The sequence below is a fragment of the Protopterus annectens genome, chromosome 13.part0 (assembly GCF_019279795.1).
Source record: "Protopterus annectens isolate FY-2018-M chromosome 13.part0, PAN1.0, whole genome shotgun sequence".
Lineage (NCBI taxonomy): Eukaryota > Metazoa > Chordata > Ceratodontiformes > Protopteridae > Protopterus > Protopterus annectens.
The window spans coordinates 542353179-542375079 of NC_056747.1; the positions used below are offsets into that span (position 1 = coordinate 542353179).

Below are 21901 nucleotides of genomic sequence, written 5' to 3' on the forward strand. Positions count from 1 at the left end.
CAATGATAAATTTGTTTCCAAATCTGCTCTTTTTTTATTTTACAAAGACGCATGATAGAAACTTTGAAACTGGAGTGATTCGGACTGGATAATTGCGACTGCCCATCACAGATGTCCCACCTAATGGGAAGGACTGTTCTTGTAAATAAAGCAGCTGATGAGGAGCAACCAATCTGTGTAAGCCATGCACCTCTGCACAGATGGCATGTCCCTATCATGATTTTAGGCCAGTCTGAAAAAATGCTTAGACCAGCAGTTACCTATCAGAAACTTGCTGTAAGGTGGATGGCATATTCAAAAATCCTTCTTTATGTTTTAAATGGAAGAAGATTAAGTACATATGGTAGTCTGTGTTTATGTTGAAGGTACAAATGAAGGAGCAAATGTACTTATTCTCCGATTACCTGTTTCTTCTAGTTCTGTGTTGCAGGGGACTACAGCCTGTCCTGGCAATCACTTGGCACATGTCAAGAGACATTAAAACTGGATATAATGTTAATGTCTCACACACACACACTATATAAACACTTGCGGGTAAATTTGAGAATCACCACTTCACTTACATTATGCTTTGGGATATGGGAGGAAAGTGGTGCACCCAGCAAAAATCCACCATGTGCAGACTGCGCTCAGAAGGCACACCAGACAAGCCCTGAACTGGAGGACTATACAGTGTGAGGAAACAACCCTAACAACTGTGCTGCCACAGAGTGCAGTAAAGCTGTAGAACATGGTTGTGCTTATAGTCAAGAACAGGAGCTTCATAGTCACTCACCTAAATGATCATTGTACCTTAGTTAATGTTTGTGTGCAAGTTTGAAAAATGTATTATCATCTTAATATGTAATTCATTAAGCATTCACTCAGTAATGGTTTTCTTTCTCTCCCTCTGTTTAGGCATATTTGCATTCTATGAATATTATCCACAGAGATCTGAACTCCTACAACTGTCTTATACGAGAGGTAATGTTAATGTTTAAGCAATTTCTCAAGTTTTGTGATTTTGCTTTCACAATCCATACTGTCCAGCAGTTTTCTTCTGTTGCAGACCTTACTCCAGATACCTCCCCAAGATGTTCCATTACCCCCAATTGACAACTTGTCTCTGTCTCAGTCTTGTAAGCAAATTCACATGCCTGATGGGCAGTGGGTTATATTTCAGATTTTCTAGGCTGCACATGACTCTCATGTATGCAGTTTGTCTTTGTAGCAATGAACTGTCAAGCCCTTATGATGCTGTAGATGTGTGGCAGTATTACTGTCTCACTCCATTTTTCTTCATTTTGATAGTATGCAGTAGAAGTTTCTGATTTGTTGCCTCAGTCATTTACCAATAATGACTAAGTGGCATTCCACATTTATGTAAACCTTGTGACATTATGAACATGGATGGTAACACTTGTTTCTTGTGGATTGAAGCCGACACGGGAAGGGGAGGTGTCAGGACTCACGACCTTGGGGAGGGGTATGGCCATAGTAGAAAAGCCCTCATGGCTGGGATGACTTCAAAGGCATACAGTACCTCCATGGCTGGAGTGATTGCCCCCTCTAGTCAATTCCCAACCCTGTGCTGGGAATACCCAATACAAGGGAAGAAACAGGCTCAAAATAAATTCTTGGATGTTTTATTTTTCACAGGCATAGAAATAAAAGCTACAAAAATTACAAACATATTTGTGTTATAAATGAAAGTTATGCACTTGCCTTAATGTTAGAGCCATGTTGTCTGATTTTTGTCCAGTTTAAACATATGGCACTGACTCTGAAGCTTCTTCGCCAGAGCTCTGACAATTCCCTGGACTTCATCTTAGCTGCCCCCTCTTTAGCTCACATCTGAACAATGCTGTATAAGGAACCCCTAATTTTGATAATCCCAATTCCCATGACTGTGCACAGACAGGGAGTGAAAGGTCTACTCAATCATCTAGAAGCTATAAGTGACAATCTGGAAGAGTGCAGGAGGGAGAGAAGGGAGTTTGAATGGGATGAAAATCAGGCACCATGGATCTAACATTAAGGTAAATACAAAACTTTCATATCCATTGTTGTCTATTTTCATCAGTTTCAATCGTATGGGACAGAATCCTAAGCTGTCAAACTAGATGGTATCAAGGAAGGACATTCCTGAGTACAGTGGAACCAAAGGAGGAATGTGACCTGGATTGTACATCCAGTTTGTAGTGAGAAACAGTTGTTTTACCATAGACCAATTGGTCGCAGCACAGATGTCATCAATGGGCAGTCCCTTATTGAAGGCTTTCAAGGTAGAAATTGCCCTAGCTGAATGAGCCTTTGGTTTACCTAGTAAAGGTAAACTCTTCTTATGATACACAAAAGAGGTACAATCTGACAATGATCTAGACAAAGTAACATTTGCCATTGCTCTCCCAAACTTTGATTTTGAAAATGAAATTTACAATTGATCATCTCTTCTGAATTGTTTTGTTCTATGAATGTAGAATCTGAGTTGTCTGTGGACATGTAACATATGCAACAAGCATCCTTCTTTGTTTGAATATTTCTGGGGAAAAACACTGGTAAGTTTATAGACTGATTTAAGTTTACTTCAGATGCCACCGTAGGAATAAAGGACACGGTTCTAGGGAAACTATCCCTGTGAAAAACTAGATATGGAAGTTGACATAAGAGTGCCTGTAACTCCAGAATTCATCTGGCTGATGTCACTGTCACTAGGAAAATTGTTTTCCAAGTAAAGAATTTTAGATCTGCCATGGCTACAGATTCAAATGGAAACTGAGTCAGAGCTTGCAGCATAATGTTGATGTCCCATAGAGTGGTTTGGTCTTTAAAGGGAGGCTTTAATAGGAAGGTACCTTTCAAGAAAGCTTTCGAAATATTCAGTGAGGCTATAGGAAAGGAATGTCTTTAAGTCCATTGTGAACATTTGAAATAGCCACACTCTGGACCTTGATTCTGGCAAAGCTTGGAACCCTTATCAAAGAGTTCAGATAAGAATTCTAGTACGGATGGAACATGTGCTGAAAGAGGATCAAGACCTTTAGATAAGGCTCATATAGAGAATCTCTTCCATTTGCTCATGTATATCTTTCTAGTGGACAGTTTTTGAGAAGCAGAAAGAATACTGATCCCCCCCCCCCCCCCCGAAGTCTGGCATCTCTGGCTATTCTTAAAATTGGAAGAACAAGTTAACTCATGGACATTTGGTCCAGAGGAAGCAGTCCTGATGGGTGAGTCAGTAGGTTTGGATAGTGATCCAGCATCCAAGGGGATGCACTAATAGTGGCCATAGGCAGGGGAACCATGTCTCTCAGGGACGAAAAGGGCAATAAGGATCACCCTAGCCTTGCATTGTCTTGCTTTCTGTATAAATGTATTCATTAGGGCAAGGGTGGAATGGCATATAGGAGACCTGGGAGCCAATTGTGTACCAGAACATCTCTCAATAACTGACTCTCTAAAGGGATGAGGGAAAAATACTTGCTGCATTTGTTGTTGGGATAAGATGCAAAAAGACTGCAGCAAGGCTGGCCCAAGCGACTGAAAATCAAATGTGTCAGTGTAGAATTGAGGGACCAGTCATGAGACATCAGGACAGTTCTGCTCAATTTGTCTGCTAATGCATCCCCCCTGCTTGTTGATGTACCATACCACCACCATGTTCTCTGTCTCTGCGGAAATCACACCCTTGCAGAGGAGGTCCTGAAATGCTTGCAACGCTTGGAGGACAGTCCTTAAATCCAAGTCACTGATGTGAAAATTGACCTGTAGGGACAGCCATGTACCTTAGATCATTCTCACTTTGAAGTGCCCCCTAGAAAGGGGGCATCTTTAGTTTATACTGCCACCAGTGAATCTGATTGGAAAGGGTAACCCTCAGTTACAGCCAGAGATGTTACCCACCAAGCAATGTGTTGTCAGCAAACTTGAGTAATATGAATCCTTGGATGAATGTACCAAGACCATTGTACTGCTAAGTCCATTGCAGTGCTATCATGTAGTATCTGGCTAGAGGAACCATTAGAATTGTGGATGCCATGAGGTTTAAAAGACATGGAATTAACCTCGCTGGTGGTGATGGGTGATGTAGGACTTTAATGACTTTGAGGTGAATTGACAGAACTCTGGAATGGAGAAGGCTGACTACCCGCAGGCTGGTATCTAGGTGGCGTCCTATAATCTCTATATGCTGAGTTGGAGTTATGATAACTGTGAATCTACCAAAATTTCACCTAAGTCCAGTAATAATTGGAGCACCTGATCCAGGTGACACAGCAGTAGATGCTTGTTAGATAGCAGTTAGAAGCCAAACATCGAGGTACAGGAAGATTTAGATCCCCAATAGACACAGGTGCACTACTGCCACTGCATTGATATTGGTGAACATCCTGGGGACTGTGTTGAGACCCTAAGGCAGTGCTTAGAACTGGGAGTGATTGGTTGCAAGTCAGAAAAGGAGAAATCTCCTGGAGTGCTTTGCCATCTTGACATGATAGTAGGCGTCCTGAAGATCTGTGGAGCACATCCAATCAACCTACTTCAGCAGAAGTGAAATGGACTGAATAGTGACCATCTGGAATTTTGCCTACTTCACAAATAGGTTTAGGTGACTGAGATCCCCCATTTTCTTTGGTAGTAAAAATAACCTATAATAGACTATGGATTCTGACTGTTCTTGGGGGACCAGTTGGGTAAGTCTTTTTTTCTATCAGCTTTGAAATTTCTATGGCTGCTAAGTCCCAATGATTGGGTGGAACATTGGGGAATGTTTTCTTTTCTTTTTTGATGTGGAAGAGAAAAGGGAATTGAATAGCCTCTGGAAATTATCTTTAGCACCCAGGAATCTGAAGTTATGCTGTGCCAGGCTTGAGGATGCAAAGATAAGCACACCCAATTGCTTCCAGAGTTCAGCAGTCAGGCAATTGTTCAGAAGTGCTGGTAGGCTTTTTCTGTAAAAGGACTGTGAAAGCCCTGGTTATGGCGTCCACCTCTGCCTCTAGGGCATCATCCATTAGAATTAACCCCCACCATGGGAAGGTCTATCATCTGTGGAATCATGGTAAGAACACTGATTGTCAGAACCATGTCATCTTTTCCAATCTCTGACTCCTAGAGAATGATCTTTGTGGAGTAGAGAAACAGACTCCCACTGCAGAGAGAGTTTTACTATCCTGTTGACTCTTGGTAAGTGTATCTTTAACTTTAGGCCCAAAAAGAGCTGAGCCATCATAGGAGGCTTTCACAAAGGATGACTTGAAACCTTCAGCAAAATTGCAAACATGCATTTAAGCATGACAGCGCATGGTAATGCCATCAGCAGCATTGGAGAGTAGTTGCATGGCCACATTTGAGGTGGATTGTAGGGTAAAAAGCTGGGAGTCTACCATTTTCACAGCATCTGCAGACAAAACCCCCAAGAGGGACTTGACAATTTCTTTGGTCAAGTCTGTCTGGAATCTGGTTAGGTGAGCCAAATAATTCAGCAAACTAAGGGCAAAAGTCACTGAAGCATACGTGCACTTCCCAAATCTGTCAAGCATCACCCTAGACTCTCAGTTAGGGGAGTGAACTGATGAACTCTTTTCTGATAGTTCTTTCCTAGTGGCTGCTGCAAACATTTACCATTATAGCATCTACCAGTGGACCCTTGCTCCAGTGTTTCCTGTCCTTAGGAGCAACAAAGATGTGATCTCTTTTATTGGGAGTGGGTTCCACCACATCAGGGTTCTTCCATGCTTACTGAGCTATACCATTGATTAGGGGATCAACAGGTGGTACCACCCAGGAAGATTTTGGGCTGGAATCAAGGGCTTCCAGGAGCACTGACTTATCAGGTGAAGGGTCTTGGGATAACCAACCCCCTTCTCTGCTTCATCAGTGTGAATATATTTCCAAGGTGACATCTTCAGAGAGGGAGTGAGGAGAACCCTCCCCTTCCTCTAAGCCAGTGCCTTTGATGAATGACTCTGGAGAAGAATCTATGTGCTTCCGTTTGCACATCCATTTTCTGTAAGGTCCTTCTGGGGGAGCAACAGAAGGTTCTGAATCAAAAGGGGAACTGACAAAGCAGATCTTCTCAGAATCCTTTGGAACTGACTGCCCCCATTGGGCAAGATGATGAGGATAGGAAGCAGACCCTGACTGAGGCTTGGATGGAGTCACACTGGTTGGAGACCCCTTATATTTGGAACTTATCAAAACCTTTTCAAAAGCCAAAGCTGCCACTGGCACTGAGGATCCTTTTTAAGCCAAGGAAGAAAGTAAACCCTCACCACAAATTACTCCTGGCCCTGAAGCCAAACTCTGATCTAATGTAGCTAGGGCCAAAACTTTGAGAGGGAGGGACAGCTCTGAGAATCTCTGTCAACTTGCCCCCCCCCCCCCAGGCTCTTGGCGCCAAAGCTTTGACTCCAAGTCTACTCGCAATCTGATGGCATCTGCATCAAAGGAGACAGGGAAGTAGTCAGTGTTGGAGTTCTCAGCAGCTCCAGTGCCAACAGCAGTGATCCATTTGTAAGATCTAGTGTACTAGACCAGAAGAGTGGCTCAGTATGGATTCAGAAAGTGGAGGGGTCCAATGGCTAGTACTCTGCATCTTCCCAGGGGATGGTACCAGGATAACTCCAAGATGAATTTAAAAAACTTCCTCATCATCCTGTCAACATCTAGCTCCATAAGACTTTGAGATGAATGAGTAGATGATGCATCTCATGGTGGTCTGGAGTACCTCCTCTCCTGAATAATAGGAGACTGCAATCTAGGACTTACCAGTTCTGGGGAGTATCTAACTCTTGGAGAAAGAGATCAGAGCCTAGGAGTCATTGGATCCAATCTTCAAGCACATTTAAGGGTGGGCTCAAGCAAAGATGTCAGTTCTGGAGTGTGCTTTTTGGCAGTTTTGATTGGAGATTTGGTCATTTCTTTCTCCCCTTTGTCCTTTTCCTTATCTGCCTCCTTTTCTTTCTTTTGCCCCTTATCCTTACGTTTATGCCTGTTGTGTTTCTCAGAAAGGGATGAAGAAGTGGTTGAAGAGGTAACCCCTGTCTGTGCTGTGGGAAAGAACTTGTCTCTTCTAGTCTGTAAGGCCCTAGCGCTAAAAGTGGTGCAGGACTGGCAATCCACATCCAAATGTGCCACGCCCAAACAATACACACAGTTGGAGCGTGGGTCCTGGGGTGAGAGTTTATGCCCACACACTGAACATTTTTTGAATCTGGAAGATTCAGACATGGTGAAACTACAGAGAGAAAACATCCTAGAAGGAAAAGCAAGTTATACAGAGTACATGATATTACTAACTATACTAAAATTGATATATAATATTTTTATATATATTTTTTCTTTTTTAAAGAAGAAGAAGACAGGGTACAACTGTACCAAGAACCTAACTGTAAATCTTACAACTATAACCATTTAGAAACAAGAAAGAGAGAGAAAATCTCTTGCATTAGGTGGAAGAGTTAGCTTTGATCCGCAAAGGATATAGTGCACTTTAGCACTTTCTTACATCCTGTGACTTCAAGCAGCAAATGAGATCTGAGTAGCTAAGGTGGAGTCAGATCTCTGGATCCAAAGAAACTTCAGAGCTGGTGCTGAGGTCGGATCCAACAGCCCATAGTTTGAAATGGTTGAAAATAAACAACACTGGCGTCTATTGTTTCAAAGTAATATTTTAAAAGATATCAGAGGCCAAACAATTTTTTTTTGTCTTTGCTTATGATCTGATAACATAAACTGATTTTAAAAATAAGTTACACTTTTGTCTCACTTAATGCTAGACATGTAAATGTAGTATGTGATACTATTAATGTAAATTTTACTAGTTAATAACGTAAGAGATATAATAAGCGATAAACCCTGTTTAGCATTTAAGAATAAGATGAACATAGGACAACAGTTACATCATACGTTTGGGTGTACTACTGCCTTGCCTACATCTAAAAGGAAAGGGATTTTCCGTGCAGTGACTGTAAATATATTTTATGTACTAATGCTTTTAAACATTCCTCTCCAAATAAAATTTATAATATTTTGATTATGCTGATTGCAATATGAAACATTTACTATGCTGCAGTTTGTACAGAATGTGGAATGTTTTGTATAGGGACAACAGACAGTTTAAAGAAAGAATATATGAACATTTATATCAGATTACAAAAGCAAATTTAAACAATGCTTTAGCTTAACATGTTAATAGTAAAGATGATGGATTCATCATGGCATTTTACATCATCACAATGGCCTGAAGAGTCACTGGATTTTAAAGCAGCACTTAATTCTAGAGGCGATGAACATGTATTCAAATGTTTCATGTTACAAGCAGTGTTTGAGAGCTTAGGAGACAGAGAGATTAAAAATATTACTGAAAGTTGTAAATACTATTGGATAACTGTTTTGATTGCTATTATTCTGCCTGGTTTAAATGAATGCCACAGCCTTAAACCTAAATAAACAAGGAGGAAATTGTTTCATTAAATTGGTCACATGACCATTTATGGACTATTTGTACTTGCTGTTTTCACATTCCCAGAATTTAATGACAGTTAAAAAGTGCTGGTTGCTGTTCTTGAATAAAGGTTCTGACTCTGCATGGTTCTAGTTACATTTTTTTTATTTCTTTACAAATAAGTTCTTGTTGCTGTCCTTAATGCCCCCCATGCAGGCTAGACTGTTGCTGCACAAAAAAATGTTTCTTTTCACATGTCTCCTTTCATCTGTCCCAGAACAAGAGTGTGGTGGTTGCAGATTTTGGGTTGGCCCGGCTAATGGATGATAAGAACCACACAAACAGGATTTCTCCAAACAGCGTCAAGAACCTTAAAAAGGCAGATAGACGAAAACGTTACACTGTGGTTGGCAATCCATATTGGATGGCACCAGAAATGATTAATGGTAAGTTGTAAAACTAGTGATGATAGTACCTTTAGCTGATATGACCTGGGGCCACACCTGTAAGTACTTGGTTCCCCATTTTTGTATATTTCTAGATATTTGTCATTTTTATAACAATACACTGGATCAGATGTGTCCGTTGCAAGTGAATATAAGCACCAGTTGTTAAATGCTCCCGTCATGATTTTTACATTCTCTGACAGTTCCAACTCATCCCCTGCTATTTTCCTGCCATCAGCTTTTTTTTTTTTTTTTTTTGGTTGGGGGGGTGGGAGGAATTCCATTTGCACTGTGTGTTGGAAATGATTTGTGTCCGTATTAAGTCACATGTCCTTCTCACTGCTACAACAGCAGAAATGGAACTGTTCCAACCATTAAGAGCAATATTTTTGCAGCTGTTTGTGGCCCAGGTCATAGGGTCATAGTTCATAGATTAAAATGTGCTGCAATGTTATACTAGTTAAAGCTTGAAGAAGGAAGAATGTTGACGGGCCTGTCTGCTCACTGGAGGCATTTAAATCCAGACTTTAATATTCTCAGTAGACCTCCTGAATTAAGAATCCTTTACTTTTTAGCTTTCATCAGAGACAAAAGAGGACATGCTGTGCTTGAAAATATCAAAGTTAGCATCAGTGGTGGCTGGTGACTTCAAAGCAAGGGGGCTGCAGGAAGCAAATTAATGTGTAGAGCTAAATAGAACAGGGGGGGCCACTAATCAAACAGGTCAGTGACCATCACTAACATATAACAGTGCTGTGAAACATAACTGAAAGAACATCATTTGTGACTTATGCAGTACATATCTAAATCTATAAAGAATAACTCCTTATGTGAATAAGCAATAACATTGTCATCTACAACAGAACTTAGTTTAGAATTAAACACCTGTGTAAAGAAATAACCGTATCAATTCCCCAAAGTAGGAGCTATTCTATATGTATGATACTGACGTTCACGATGTTGACCAGCTATGACTGTTCGATGATTTTCAATTTGCTGATGTGCACATTCGCTGAATCAGAAGTTCGATGTTTCATCGTCGATGAATAGCTGTTCATGGAATGTAGTCAAGACTCAACTGTATTAATTATGGAGAAAGTGACTGAATTAGGCCAGGGATCAGGGGCCTAGTCATATGGTTGTGGATGCCCTGAAGTACATTTTACAGAATTTTTTTTTACAACTTTTTTATCTAATGATGACCTGAACCAAAATCACGACTAAGGAAACTTACTTCATTTTTTTTCTTATTTCCCTAATAAACAGAGAAGGCACATTCTTGTAAGTATATATAAATCCTGTCTGAGGAAACTGCCTGCCTTCCTACCCTTTCAGAAAAACAAAAAGATAGTTGGCTTCTGTGTACCCCTCTGGTGTTATAGTGAGATGAATGTAAAAGCACAAATGTCTAGAGGCAAGAAACCAAAGCACATGGATAAACCCACAAAGAGACTGGGAATACATGCAGTCTCCACACAGAATGTATCACTGCCAAAACTCAGCATGAGAACTAAGCAGTGGTACAGGGCAATACTCTTCAGTGTGACAGTCTACTAATCAGTTCCTGTGACCGATATCGTGCCCAAACTGCTACAGCCAACCACTTAAGTATAATGCTGATGTCTCTTATAGAAACTGAATAAATATGGCCTATTTATTACCTTTAATTACACTGCAATCCCTCCTCCACACATACACAGTAATTTTCATCACAGGTAATTCCCATACTTACCACACAAATGAAATAAATGATACCAACGAAAAAAACGACATAATTCTAATTCATAAATACTTTTTCTGCAGTTAACTTTGTCCGTGTAAATACTTTCATTGTGAGACTTACTTGCTCCATGAATCGAGGTGTCGACTTCTATGTCAGCAAACGGATTACTGTGCATTTTGCAAATATAATCCCAAACATCAGTTTGACTCACGCCATTGCTGTTGTTTAAAGACGCCGATGTACCTGCCATAACTACGCGACTCATACTGGCTATGACGTCACTTCCTGCCCCTCTCCTCGACAGACTGGAAATAGTAGTAGAAGAAGATGTCCAACATTAAATCTATGCTGGAGGTAGATCATACCAGACATCAAGATAACATTAGAGCTGTTAGCATCAAGAGGGGTACATATGCTTGCAATAATTGTAGGCAATGCAGATTTGTCAGTAATAGTACTTGTGTGTTTGTCAAGTCTATTAACTACATGATTTGGGCTAAAGGTTACTATAATTGCAATTCAGATTATGTAGTTTATATTGCAAATTGTGTAACATGTGAACAGTATTACATCGGCAAAACCAAGAGGGTTTTGAAAAGGAGAATTTAAAGTGTTTCTTAAAGTATAGACAACACATTCATTAATTAATTACACGTACATATACACATTTATATATATTGTATATAATCATCAAATAAATTCCTCTCATTTTTTCACTAAAACTATTTATATATACATTTATAGGATTGAACATGTATTTACATGTACATTTTTATAGCAATTTTTATGGCAAAGTACAAATATGAAATGGGTTGGTTTTGTTTATGTTCATCTCATGTGTACTTATGTTTTTTTATCATTATGTTTTTATATTTACATGTGTATATATACAATAATATTTTAACAAAGTGATTTCATTAATATGAGGTCACTTCCTGTATTATTCAGTATTTAAGGAACTGGGTTCAAGTGTTTCTGAAGAAGTTCACGTATTAAATTTGTGGATGAAAGCACTAATAACACTTGTCTGTTTGGTTTCCTGGTTTTCTCTACAGTGTTCAAGTTTTTTTCCCATACTTACTAGCTATAACCACTTTATTTATTTAACATTTGTTGACCAGGAAAGTCTGACTGGAACAGAGCCTATTTTCAGAGGAGGTCTGGGGAGAAACACTCCAGACACAGCTCTTTGGAATGTGGGAGGAAACTGGAGTACACAGTGGATACCCACACGTACGCAGGGAGGACATGCAGACTCCACATAGAAGGCACCCCATCCAAGAATCGAACTGGCGAGCTTCTTGCTGTGAGGCGACACCTCAGATGTCTGATTGTGTTACAAGTATTTCCAGTAAAGTGTACACCTGGCTTCACACAAATGCATACTATTTCTGCGAAGCGAGAATAATAACTGGCATTGTTTGTTCGTTAAGCAGTCACATTTATCCACTGTACCCAGCAATTAAAGGCAAGATTGGGAATATAATAAAGTAAAAAAACCCCCACAAATTAGCCTTTATAAATTTAATCCTGTTACACACACACACACAGATGTGACCAACAATTACTGCTGCTTGTATGACTAGTTTGGTTGCAGTCAGATGAATGAATAAATACATAAGGAATAGAGAGGCATTGATCTTTTCAGCCTGTGTGCTGCCTACTGCCCCCCTACCCCATGTAATAAATTGCATCCTCTTATCTCAAGAGTCTACAAGAAAGCTAAAAAAAATAATAATGGTGGACAAAGGACCAAAATCAGGGACATCTATTTCCTTTATAAACTTAGTAGAATAACTGGCTTTTAAAAGGCTATTAGGTTTTAAAGTCATATGTCTGTCACAATTATTTGATGACTGTGATCTTCATTGATTTGCCAGGGGGAAAAAACACAGACTTTAACAGAAACCAACCAAAATATGAGGCAAAAAAAAATCAGAGACATTCTGCAAATTCAGGGACAGTTGAGGGCCATCTACGCCCCCCCCCCCAAACACATACATATGCAACTACATGTCAGTTACAGCCAGTTGTATGACTGTGATTGTAGACTTTATTTGGTTAATTGTAATCAAATTAATAAATTATTTTGTTGAATTCATGTATCTATTCATCTTTACACCTCACTACTGTTAGAATATATTACGCAACCCAGTTCAACCAAGTACCTCTCAACATCTTGGCTCAAGAATCAAAGAGAAAGTTAGAAATAATGAGGGGCAAAGTCTAAAATCAGGGACAAATACTGTCTTTAGATAATAAGAAAGTTACTAGAATAACAGAGGTTGCTTTAACATGCTTTTTCTGAAGCATATTAAGTCTGAAACTCAAATGTCTGTTATTATTCAATAATTGTGATCCTTACTGATTTGCCAGAAGACCACACATTTTACAACAGACCAAAATACGAGGCAAAAATCAGACAGTTGAGACCGTCCACCCCCACACACACACACTATACCTCTGAACTGGCTTGCTCAAGACGTCTGGACAAAGCCAACCAACAATGCTGAAGGGACAAAGACCTAAAACCAGATACAGCTTTTAAATGTAATCGTAATTCTCTTAAAAAGTTAAAAGAGCAAAAGATTTTCCATCAACATGCATTTTCTGAACAATAAGACGTAAGAAGCTATAATGTCTTGCTTTATAGGCTTAGCATTAGCATGCCTTTTCTGATGACTACTAATTCTGACACTCAGAAATGTCTGTTAGTATTTAGTGACTACAATCCTGACTCATTTGCCCAAAAAAAAATTAGAATCTTTGCAAGGAACAGACCAAAGTGAGCGTCAAAAGCAACAACATTTTGTGAAATCAGAGACAGTTCAGAGCATCTATAGCCCTCACACATACATAAATGCATGCATACTCAGATCTACACACACATGCCCCTCAACCTCTTAGCACAAGAAATCTGGACAAAGGACCCAAAATAGGGATACATTTTAAATATTTGTCTTATAAACTTAGAAAGTTGCTAGAATAACAGGATTTGTGTTAGCATGCATTTTCTGAAAGATAGGAAATCTGAAACTCATATGCATTTCATTATTTAGTGACTTTAACCCTTAAATCATCCCAGTGATCTGTCAAAAAAAAACAGCATTTTTATGAGAAACAGATCAAAAATATGAGGCACAAATCTGGACATTCTGCGAAAATATGTACAATTGTGAGGTATGCTCACTCAGAAACACACACACACAATATGTACCCTCTTACATGCTAGACATCTGCTTTAGATTAGAGCTGGGGGGGGGGCTTCTTTCACATTTATTCTCTGGCTGCCTCAATCTGAGACAATCACATGATGATTTCTGAGCCAATAGAAATGTCTCTTCACTGATTTGTACTGCAGCCCATTGAGCTGCTTTCTGTTGATCTTTCTGCCATGTTCAGGAAGTTCAGTAATAGGATGCGATTGCCTTATTATTAAAGCAGCCTGCCTAGTGGAGTAAACAGATTTCTTTCTTATGTATTTTTTTAAAGAGGTTCAGAAGTTCTCACAAGTTCAGTAGTGGTAACAGTATAGTTATTCTTTTTTATTAAGAAAAAAGTAAATAAAAAAAAAAAAACAGTTTCTGTTTTTTTTTCTTTGACTACTATAAACCTCTCATAATAAAGGTAAAGCCACCCTCATATTTCTGAGTGTATTGTACAGAGGGATACATGCAATGACAGAGTTGCAGCAGCCTCTTCACTGGTCACCACTTACTTAGGCAACACACTATTGCCTGCAGTGCCCTTCTATATAACCCTTTCTGGTTTACTGCTGTAACAGGAATGGTGGTTCACTGCAGACGTGTCCATGTGAGAGTTCCCCAATGCATCAGCTGTTTATAGTAGAGTTGTTGAAGATATTAGGTGACCTGGGAGGTCTCGTAGTGGTTTTAGCATGCATTCAAGTGGAAAAGCAGTCTTGAAATATTCGCTGCGCAAATATCAGGGCCCTGTATTTTGGCAGGATTGACTGGATTAGGTCATGAAAGCAGACGACTCCACTACAGCACAGAACATGTCCATTTAAGAATAAAGGCTGACAGACCTCATAAGAAGACATTTGCATAGATAAATGTTATTTAGTGAGGATAACTACATGATTTGAAGATGTTCAGAATGTAGTTGTCGTTTAGATATCCACTGATGACTTTTGAGCAATTAGGAATGACACATTCTGAAATGTAGAACGTTAGACACATGAGTGCATACAAACTTACATCTCATTAGATATGGCCAAGTCTGTAATGTAAAAAGTGCGGAAGAAATTAAAGTAAGCCACGAGTTTGATGACCACTGAGTACCCAGAAACCACAGGGTTCTGGATGCTATGTTGAACATTTTAGACCCCACCCTCTCCCCAACCTTTTGATCCATTGAAATGATGGCCTGAACAAAAAATCAGGAATAAGGAAATAAATTTAGTCTTACTTTTTTTAAAAGGAAAAGATAAGTTGTATTCAAGATCTAATGATGAAAACTGATAAATAGTATTTTCAAATAAACTGAGAAGACAAACACTTGAGAGGATACATATCTGTGAACACCAAAGTGCAGCGAAAGAAGAAAACGTGATATAACTTGCCAGTAAGGTAACCTCAAGCAGAACAAGCTAGTCAACAAATGTGCCATGTACAGTGTATACCACCACAAGTCAAAGGAAGAGATAACTCCAGAACAGCTTTGGTGCAGAGTGGGCACAGATATTTTTCATTTCCAAGAAGCAAAATATACTTAAAACAAATTCTAGTAAGATGTTTCTGAAGTGAAAAGTCCCATCTACAAAAAACAAGAACAGAAGTCAGTCTGGATCCAACAGCCACAGAAAGGCAGAACTGTCACCCACTACTGTGCTTTGCACTTCTCAGTAGACTTCAGAATGAAGAAGAAAACCTTAGGCTGTGCCTTGCTTTAAAACATACACAAAACAAAGTGTATTTGTTTCCTTTCAAAAAAATGTCTTCAATGATCCTATAGTTCCTTCTTTACCTTGTTCCAATCTTTCACATATATACTACAGCCATCCAGTCCAAATTGGTTATAATTACTTTTCTAGTTCAACCTCTTAAAATATCAACTGTCAAGACCTAAATGTCCTCAGCATAAATAGTAACAAACACAGCTTGAATTGTAAGAGATGAATTCATTTTAATTAGTTTTAACCTAAAACTAAAATGAATTCACCCCTACCTGGCTCTGTGGCATACAGGAATAAAGCCCTGATTACAGATTAGGGGACCCAAGTCTCAAGAACAGCTTTGGTCCTAGAAGAGCCTGGAGGGGGCGGGTAGGTGCTGACTCACCTGTCCAAGGTTTAGAGACAGCTAGCATCTGCTCAACCAGTCACCACAACTCAAGTGGAAGCTTGCAGAGCACCAAAAGAGCTGACACCAGATATGGGAGCTAGCTGAGTCCAAGCTGGTGGTAGTAGCTCAGGTGTAATGGCAATATGCAAATGCAACAGGAGGGCAAAAGGTGTCCCATGAATGACAGAGATACTCATGTCAGCCACCAGAGAAGGACAAGAACCATAGTAAAAGGTGCCATCTTTGCTAAGATGCCATTGAAGGCAGAAACCACCTCCATGGCTTTCAGGATGCAGCCCCTACAGTTAGCTGTCACCCTCATTGGGGAAGCTGAGGACCGGGGAATGAAGGACACAAGAACAGTAGGGAGAGGTTCTGTGATCAGCAAGTACAGAAGGAAACAGCTTGTAGAAAAACCACAAATGTGTTTGTTCCCTGCCAATCAGCAGGACTATTTACAAGGCACTGAGCATTCCATAAGATAACAAACAGCAACATTTGTGTATGCATGTAATGGTTTTGGTTGCAGATTACTTGCATAATCGAATTTTGCAGTTAAGCCTCTGTTCTTTATTACACTGTCTATCCCCTAAACACAGGCATGCACGTTCAGTTGGATGAGTGGTAACTGTTGCACCCCAGATCTTATTTTCTTTCTGTGGTCAGCTTTCTCTTTTCTCACTCTTGAAGCTAAACCAGCACTGGCGGGGGGGAGCGCTGCATTACAGCTTTAGATGGTATGAACAAAGGATCCCCAATCCATTGTCTTCTCCTCATTCTTTTTTTTTTGTTTGCCTTTGCAAATGTAAAGCCAAATGACAAACAGTAGATTTTTTTAATAGTGTGTGTTACGCTGTTTGCTTAAACAATAGTGATTGCAGGCTTACTTGTACTAATTGTTATGGTTGAAACACCACTCCTGTTGGGCAGTTGGAACCTCAGCTGTCTGCAGTCATTAACGTTAACACTTTGGACCTGAGGACAACAGATTTTCCATAAGTCTGTGTTCTGCAAAGCAATTTGTGGTGCTTTTTGAAAAGAAAAGTTTACAGACTATTCACACCTTTAAGACAAGCAGCAAAAATTCTGTGAAAATACTGGAGCCCTTGTTCTTTTCTGACAGAAGTGCTGCAGGCACACAAGTGGAGCGTTCTCAGAGGAGTGTCTACGTTTCTAGTCATAATCCTTGTGCAGAACGACAGTCTGTGGTACAAGATGCATATAATGCCTGAAAACTAGACATATAATGACCCTGTCATGGTTCCTATGGGAAATGGGAGAGACAGCTAGAAATCAGACCTGTCCTACAGGGATCAACATAGGTGAAACCCTTATGGGCAGTATGAATTGTGTTTTGCACCACCAAACTGGGAATAATGCACCTGTATCTGTTATGCTAGGGTAATATGAATGAGCAGAAACATTTCTTTTTGTGGTATGCCTCGGTGCGTGTGTGTGTGCGTATATCTGTATGTATGTGTATACATACATACATACATACATATATATATATATATATATATATATATATATATATATGTGTGTGTGTGTGTGTGTGTGTATATATATATATATATGTGTGTGTGTAATATATATATATATATATATATATATATATATATATATATGTGTGTGTGTGTATATATATATATATATATATATATATATATATATATACACACACACATGTGTGTGTGTGTGTGTGTGTAGGGCTTGCAGTTTCATTTCTCCAAGTCTTTTGGATTTCTAACACCTTGAGGGGAATGCACCTCATTCCTAAGTTGAAGTATGATTACATTTTGTGAAATTAGTATTGTTTGAATCTTTGATGTTAGCCGGAAGTGCTCTTCACAGCACCCACAGCGTGCCCAGTAATGAATTACTCCTCCTGCATTTCATATAAAGTGTATCAGTAGCACATCTAAATAAGACAGTAAATTCTTTTTTATGAGAGCCTTTTTTCTTAGTACTTTTGGAACTATTTCAGTATCCTTCTTCCACATTACCCTTGTTTCTGCCTGCAAATCCTGGTGTTTTATGACTCTGTGTATGCAAGACACTGTAATCACTGGGTGGTGCAATTTCAGTGATCAATGCTACTTCTGTCTTTTCATGGACTACTATATCTGTTTTATCTATTTTTCTGGCATCTACTTTTTGAACTGTTGGTAATAGGTAATCCCATGTGATATAAACCATCATTCTCAATAATGCTTTATGGCTCATGTTGTCAGTGCTTCTCAGCTACTTCACTATTGTAATGTTTGCACAATCCCCAGTGCAATAGTCCTGCCACATTATTATGCCTTTCAGCATGCAGTCCCTCTGCCATTAGTGCATCACACCCAGCAACAAGATGTGCAACTGTTTCCAGTTTTTTTTTTTTTTTTTTTTTTTTACAGAACAGGCATTTATCTGTTTCTCCCATGGTCAATGGAATTTGCGCTGTTTAACCTTTCATCTTTTGGTTTAAATTCAACTTTCCTTAACCATTCCAGCATCAGATCCTGATCGCCATGAGGTTGTTCGAGGAGTTTTCTGTACTTGCAATTATATTTGTACCTTTTCCACATTTCTTGCCTTCTCATTTTTCATACCCCTCAACTGTCTAGATTTTTGCCTCTCATTTTTGATCTGATCCTCATAAAATTGTTGTTTTTTCTGGCAAGTCAGTGAGGGTGGTTGTCACTAAGTGACACACATTTGACTTTGTATTCCTCAGTAAAAGCATGCTAACACAAATCATTATTTTTTGCAATTTTCTAAGTTTATAAGAGGAATATTTAAAACCTGTCCCTATTTTTGGACCTTTGTCGCCCCGTTGTTTTAATCTTTGTCCAGATTTCTTTAGTGAAGAGGTTGAGAGGCATGCATCTGATCCTTCACCTTATATTCGTCCTTTTGTTTTTTGGCACATTCAGTTGCTGCCTGATTTTTGTCTACTGGTTTGGTTTACATTACCGCTTGACACCAATATGCTTCTGCTAAACTAAGCAGGGAAGCCATCTTAGATTTATTCTCTTCATGTTTCAAAATGTTGGTTTATATCTTGGACTTTGTTCCTAGATGTCAGCCTGTTTTCAGTATTAACTTTAGTCTTCCAAAACATTTCTTACTAAATTTTTGTTCACATTTCTTTTATTGTCAATCCTTCATCAATACTCCTTCCTGCTCAAGTTCCTTTATTTCACATTTCTGTCCCAGACTGATATTGTCTTGGTGCTGCAGTTTTCTTGCATTCTTTTATCATCTGAGAGAATTTTGACCACTTCCACTTGTGCGTTCAGCTCATCTGATGAACTATACAGTTTTAAATAATCCACAAAAAAGAGATGTTAAGTCTTTACACTTAGTTGTTGTCTGGGAGCCATAGTTGTTGTCTGGGAGCCAGATAAGCATGACCTAATCTGTTAAGTAGAGAGCTTAATGGGTTAAAGGCAAGACCAAAGAACAGTTGTGACAAAGATTCACCCTGGAATATCTCCCCTTAAATTTTTGTCCCTCAGGTAATAATTTGTCCTTTATCATGGCTTAGCTGCAAAGTGGTTTGCCACTGTTTCATGTTCACTGTAATATAATTGAGCAATGTAGGGTATATCTTATACATTTGATTAGCATTCCTTTATGCATGAATGTGGGATGCTGTCAAATGCTTTTTTGTAATTTATTTATTTATTTACATTTGTTGACTGGGAGAGTCCGACTGGACACAGGTCCATTTTCAGCGGAGGCCCGGGGAGAAAAGCTCCACATTAAGTATTATTTGCATTATACAGTTAAAAAACATAGCATTTAAATATAGACATTAGTCCAGTTAAGGACACAAGACAAGAAGAAAACAGATGTAAAACAGCTGTAGAACATAGTACAATTTTAAATTATGGTGACATACTAAACATGGTTACAAGTGTAGTTGAGATTCATCATTGAACAATTGATACAATCTGTTTTTGAGGTACATAACAGCCATTAGCAGTTGTTGCTACAAGAAGTTAGTATTATGTGGTAGGTAGCCTCGGAACATGAGTAGCCAAGCTTGCTAAGAGTAGGTTGTTGATAGTGGCTGAGAGAGGTAGTGGGTGGTGGGAGTGGATGGCATTAGAGGGGGGGGGGGTTGCAAGGGCATATCTGGCAAATTTTGAAGTGTGATTTTAGTAAGTATTTAAGTGGGTGCAAGAAGTTACAGAGGTAATTGAGGATGGGAAGGAGTTCCAGAGTTTGGCTATAGTGCAGGAGAATAATGCTTCTCCAGCAGAGTTAATGACTCTTGTGACCTGTAGGAGGTTTTTGTGGCTGGATTTTAGTGGTCTTGTGGTTATGTAGGGTTGGAGTAGATTCTGGAGGGATGGGACTTTTAGTGGTTGGTTTATTAGTTTGTGGGCGAGTGTGGGTTGGTACCATTGAAGGAGGTGGGGGAGCTCTAGCCAGCCCAGTTCTGCTAGTGAGAGACAGTGGTGAGTAGAGTAGGAAGCCCCTGTGGCGAATTTGGCGATTTTGTTGTAGCAGGTTTCGAGCTTATTTAGATCGCACTGTCTAAGGTTAGTAAATATTGGAGAGGCGTAGAGTAGGGTAGAGATAAGATGAGAATTTGCTACCGAAATATTAGCTGCTTTGGTAAGTAGTTGCTGATTTCTATATACTGCTCCTAGTTTTTTGTGCACTTTTTTAATGGTCATGGAAATGTGAATGTCAAAGTTCAGTTTGTCTATTTCTACTCCTAGTAATTTGGTGTGTTCTGTAGGATGGATGGTGGTGTTGTCTTTTGCTGTGATGTTAAAGTGAGAGCTGTCTAGGGTAAGTTTGGTGGGTTGGAAGATTAGTAATTTTGTTTTGTTTGGGTTGAGTATTAGTTGGGCAACGGATAACCAAGTTTCAATAGAAGAAAATGCTTCCTGTGTGACTTTGCAGTTCTGGTAGGGAGTGGGCTGTGCAGATGATGGTTGAGTCATCTGCGTATTGTATGTGTGCGCCATGTGTTGTGGCTGAAGATTAGGGGTCCCAGGATGGACCCTTGGGGAACTCCTATGGAGACTGGTAGTTGGGGGGATAGGTTGTCCTGCTAAACAACTGCTTGTTGGTGGTTAGGTAGGTAACTCTGAAACTAGTTGATGACTGGTTGAGAGAAGGATATGTTATTGAGAAGAGAGATAAGTTGTTTGTGTGGGACCATGTTGAAAGCTTTAGAGAGGTCTAGGAAGGTAGCTGAGGAGAGATAACCTGCATTTTTATTTTGTAGGATAGTGTTCGAGAAAGAGAGTAAGGCGGTGGTGGTGCTATGGTTGGGTCGGAAACCGTGTTGTAGAGGAGGTTGTTAGCAAGGAGGTGATCTGAGACTTGAGAATGAATGCATCTCTCTAGTATTTTGCAGAGTTGCGAGAGAATAGCTATGGGGCGGTAATTGGTTAGATTTGTGGAGGGGCCTCCTTTCTGTAGGGGAATTATGTGTGAGACTTTCCATAGTGTAGGAACATAACTTTCTGACAGAGATCTGTTAATAAAGAGTGATACGGGGTAGGCTAGAGCGTCAGCTGCAAATTGAATGTATTCACCTGGGAGGTTGTCTACTGCTAATCTGGTGATTTTAAGTTTAGTTAGTAGTTGTTTTATTTTGGAGGTAGGAACAGGAGAGAAAGAGAAGCTAGTTGGGAGATTGTTAGTTCTAGTTGATGGTGTGGGTTTATGGGGGGGTTGTGTTGTCTAGCTAGTGATAGTACGGTTTGTGTGAAGTGATTGTTGAAAGAGGTAGCAATATTTTCGGAGGAGTGAGTTAAGTTAGGAGTGGGTGTACTTACTTTACCTGGGTGGAGGATGGAGTTTATTGAGGACCAGAATTGGTTGGGGTTATGTTGGGAGGAGGTAAGGGCAGGCTGGTAGTATTGGATTTTGTCCTATTTTATAAGCTTTTTGGTTCTATTGCGTAGTTCTAGGAATTTTTGCCTAGTAGAGGGGATTTTGGTTTTGCACCAGTTGTCCCACACTTTATCTCTGTTTTTCATTTCAG

General features: G+C 39.5%; 1 protein-coding gene across 2 annotated transcripts in view; it reads left to right on the plus strand.

Moving 5' to 3' along the window:
- The window catches only part of LIMK1 (LIM domain kinase 1), a 1196288-nt gene that overhangs the window by 1094688 nt on the left and 79699 nt on the right, over positions 1 to 21901 (plus strand). For both annotated transcript variants that reach the window (XM_044054185.1, XM_044054186.1), the window contains 2 exons: positions 898 to 963; positions 8703 to 8871. In XM_044054185.1, the coding sequence (XP_043910120.1) occupies positions 898 to 963; positions 8703 to 8871 (235 nt within the window). The remainder of the gene's footprint in view (positions 1 to 897; positions 964 to 8702; positions 8872 to 21901) is intronic.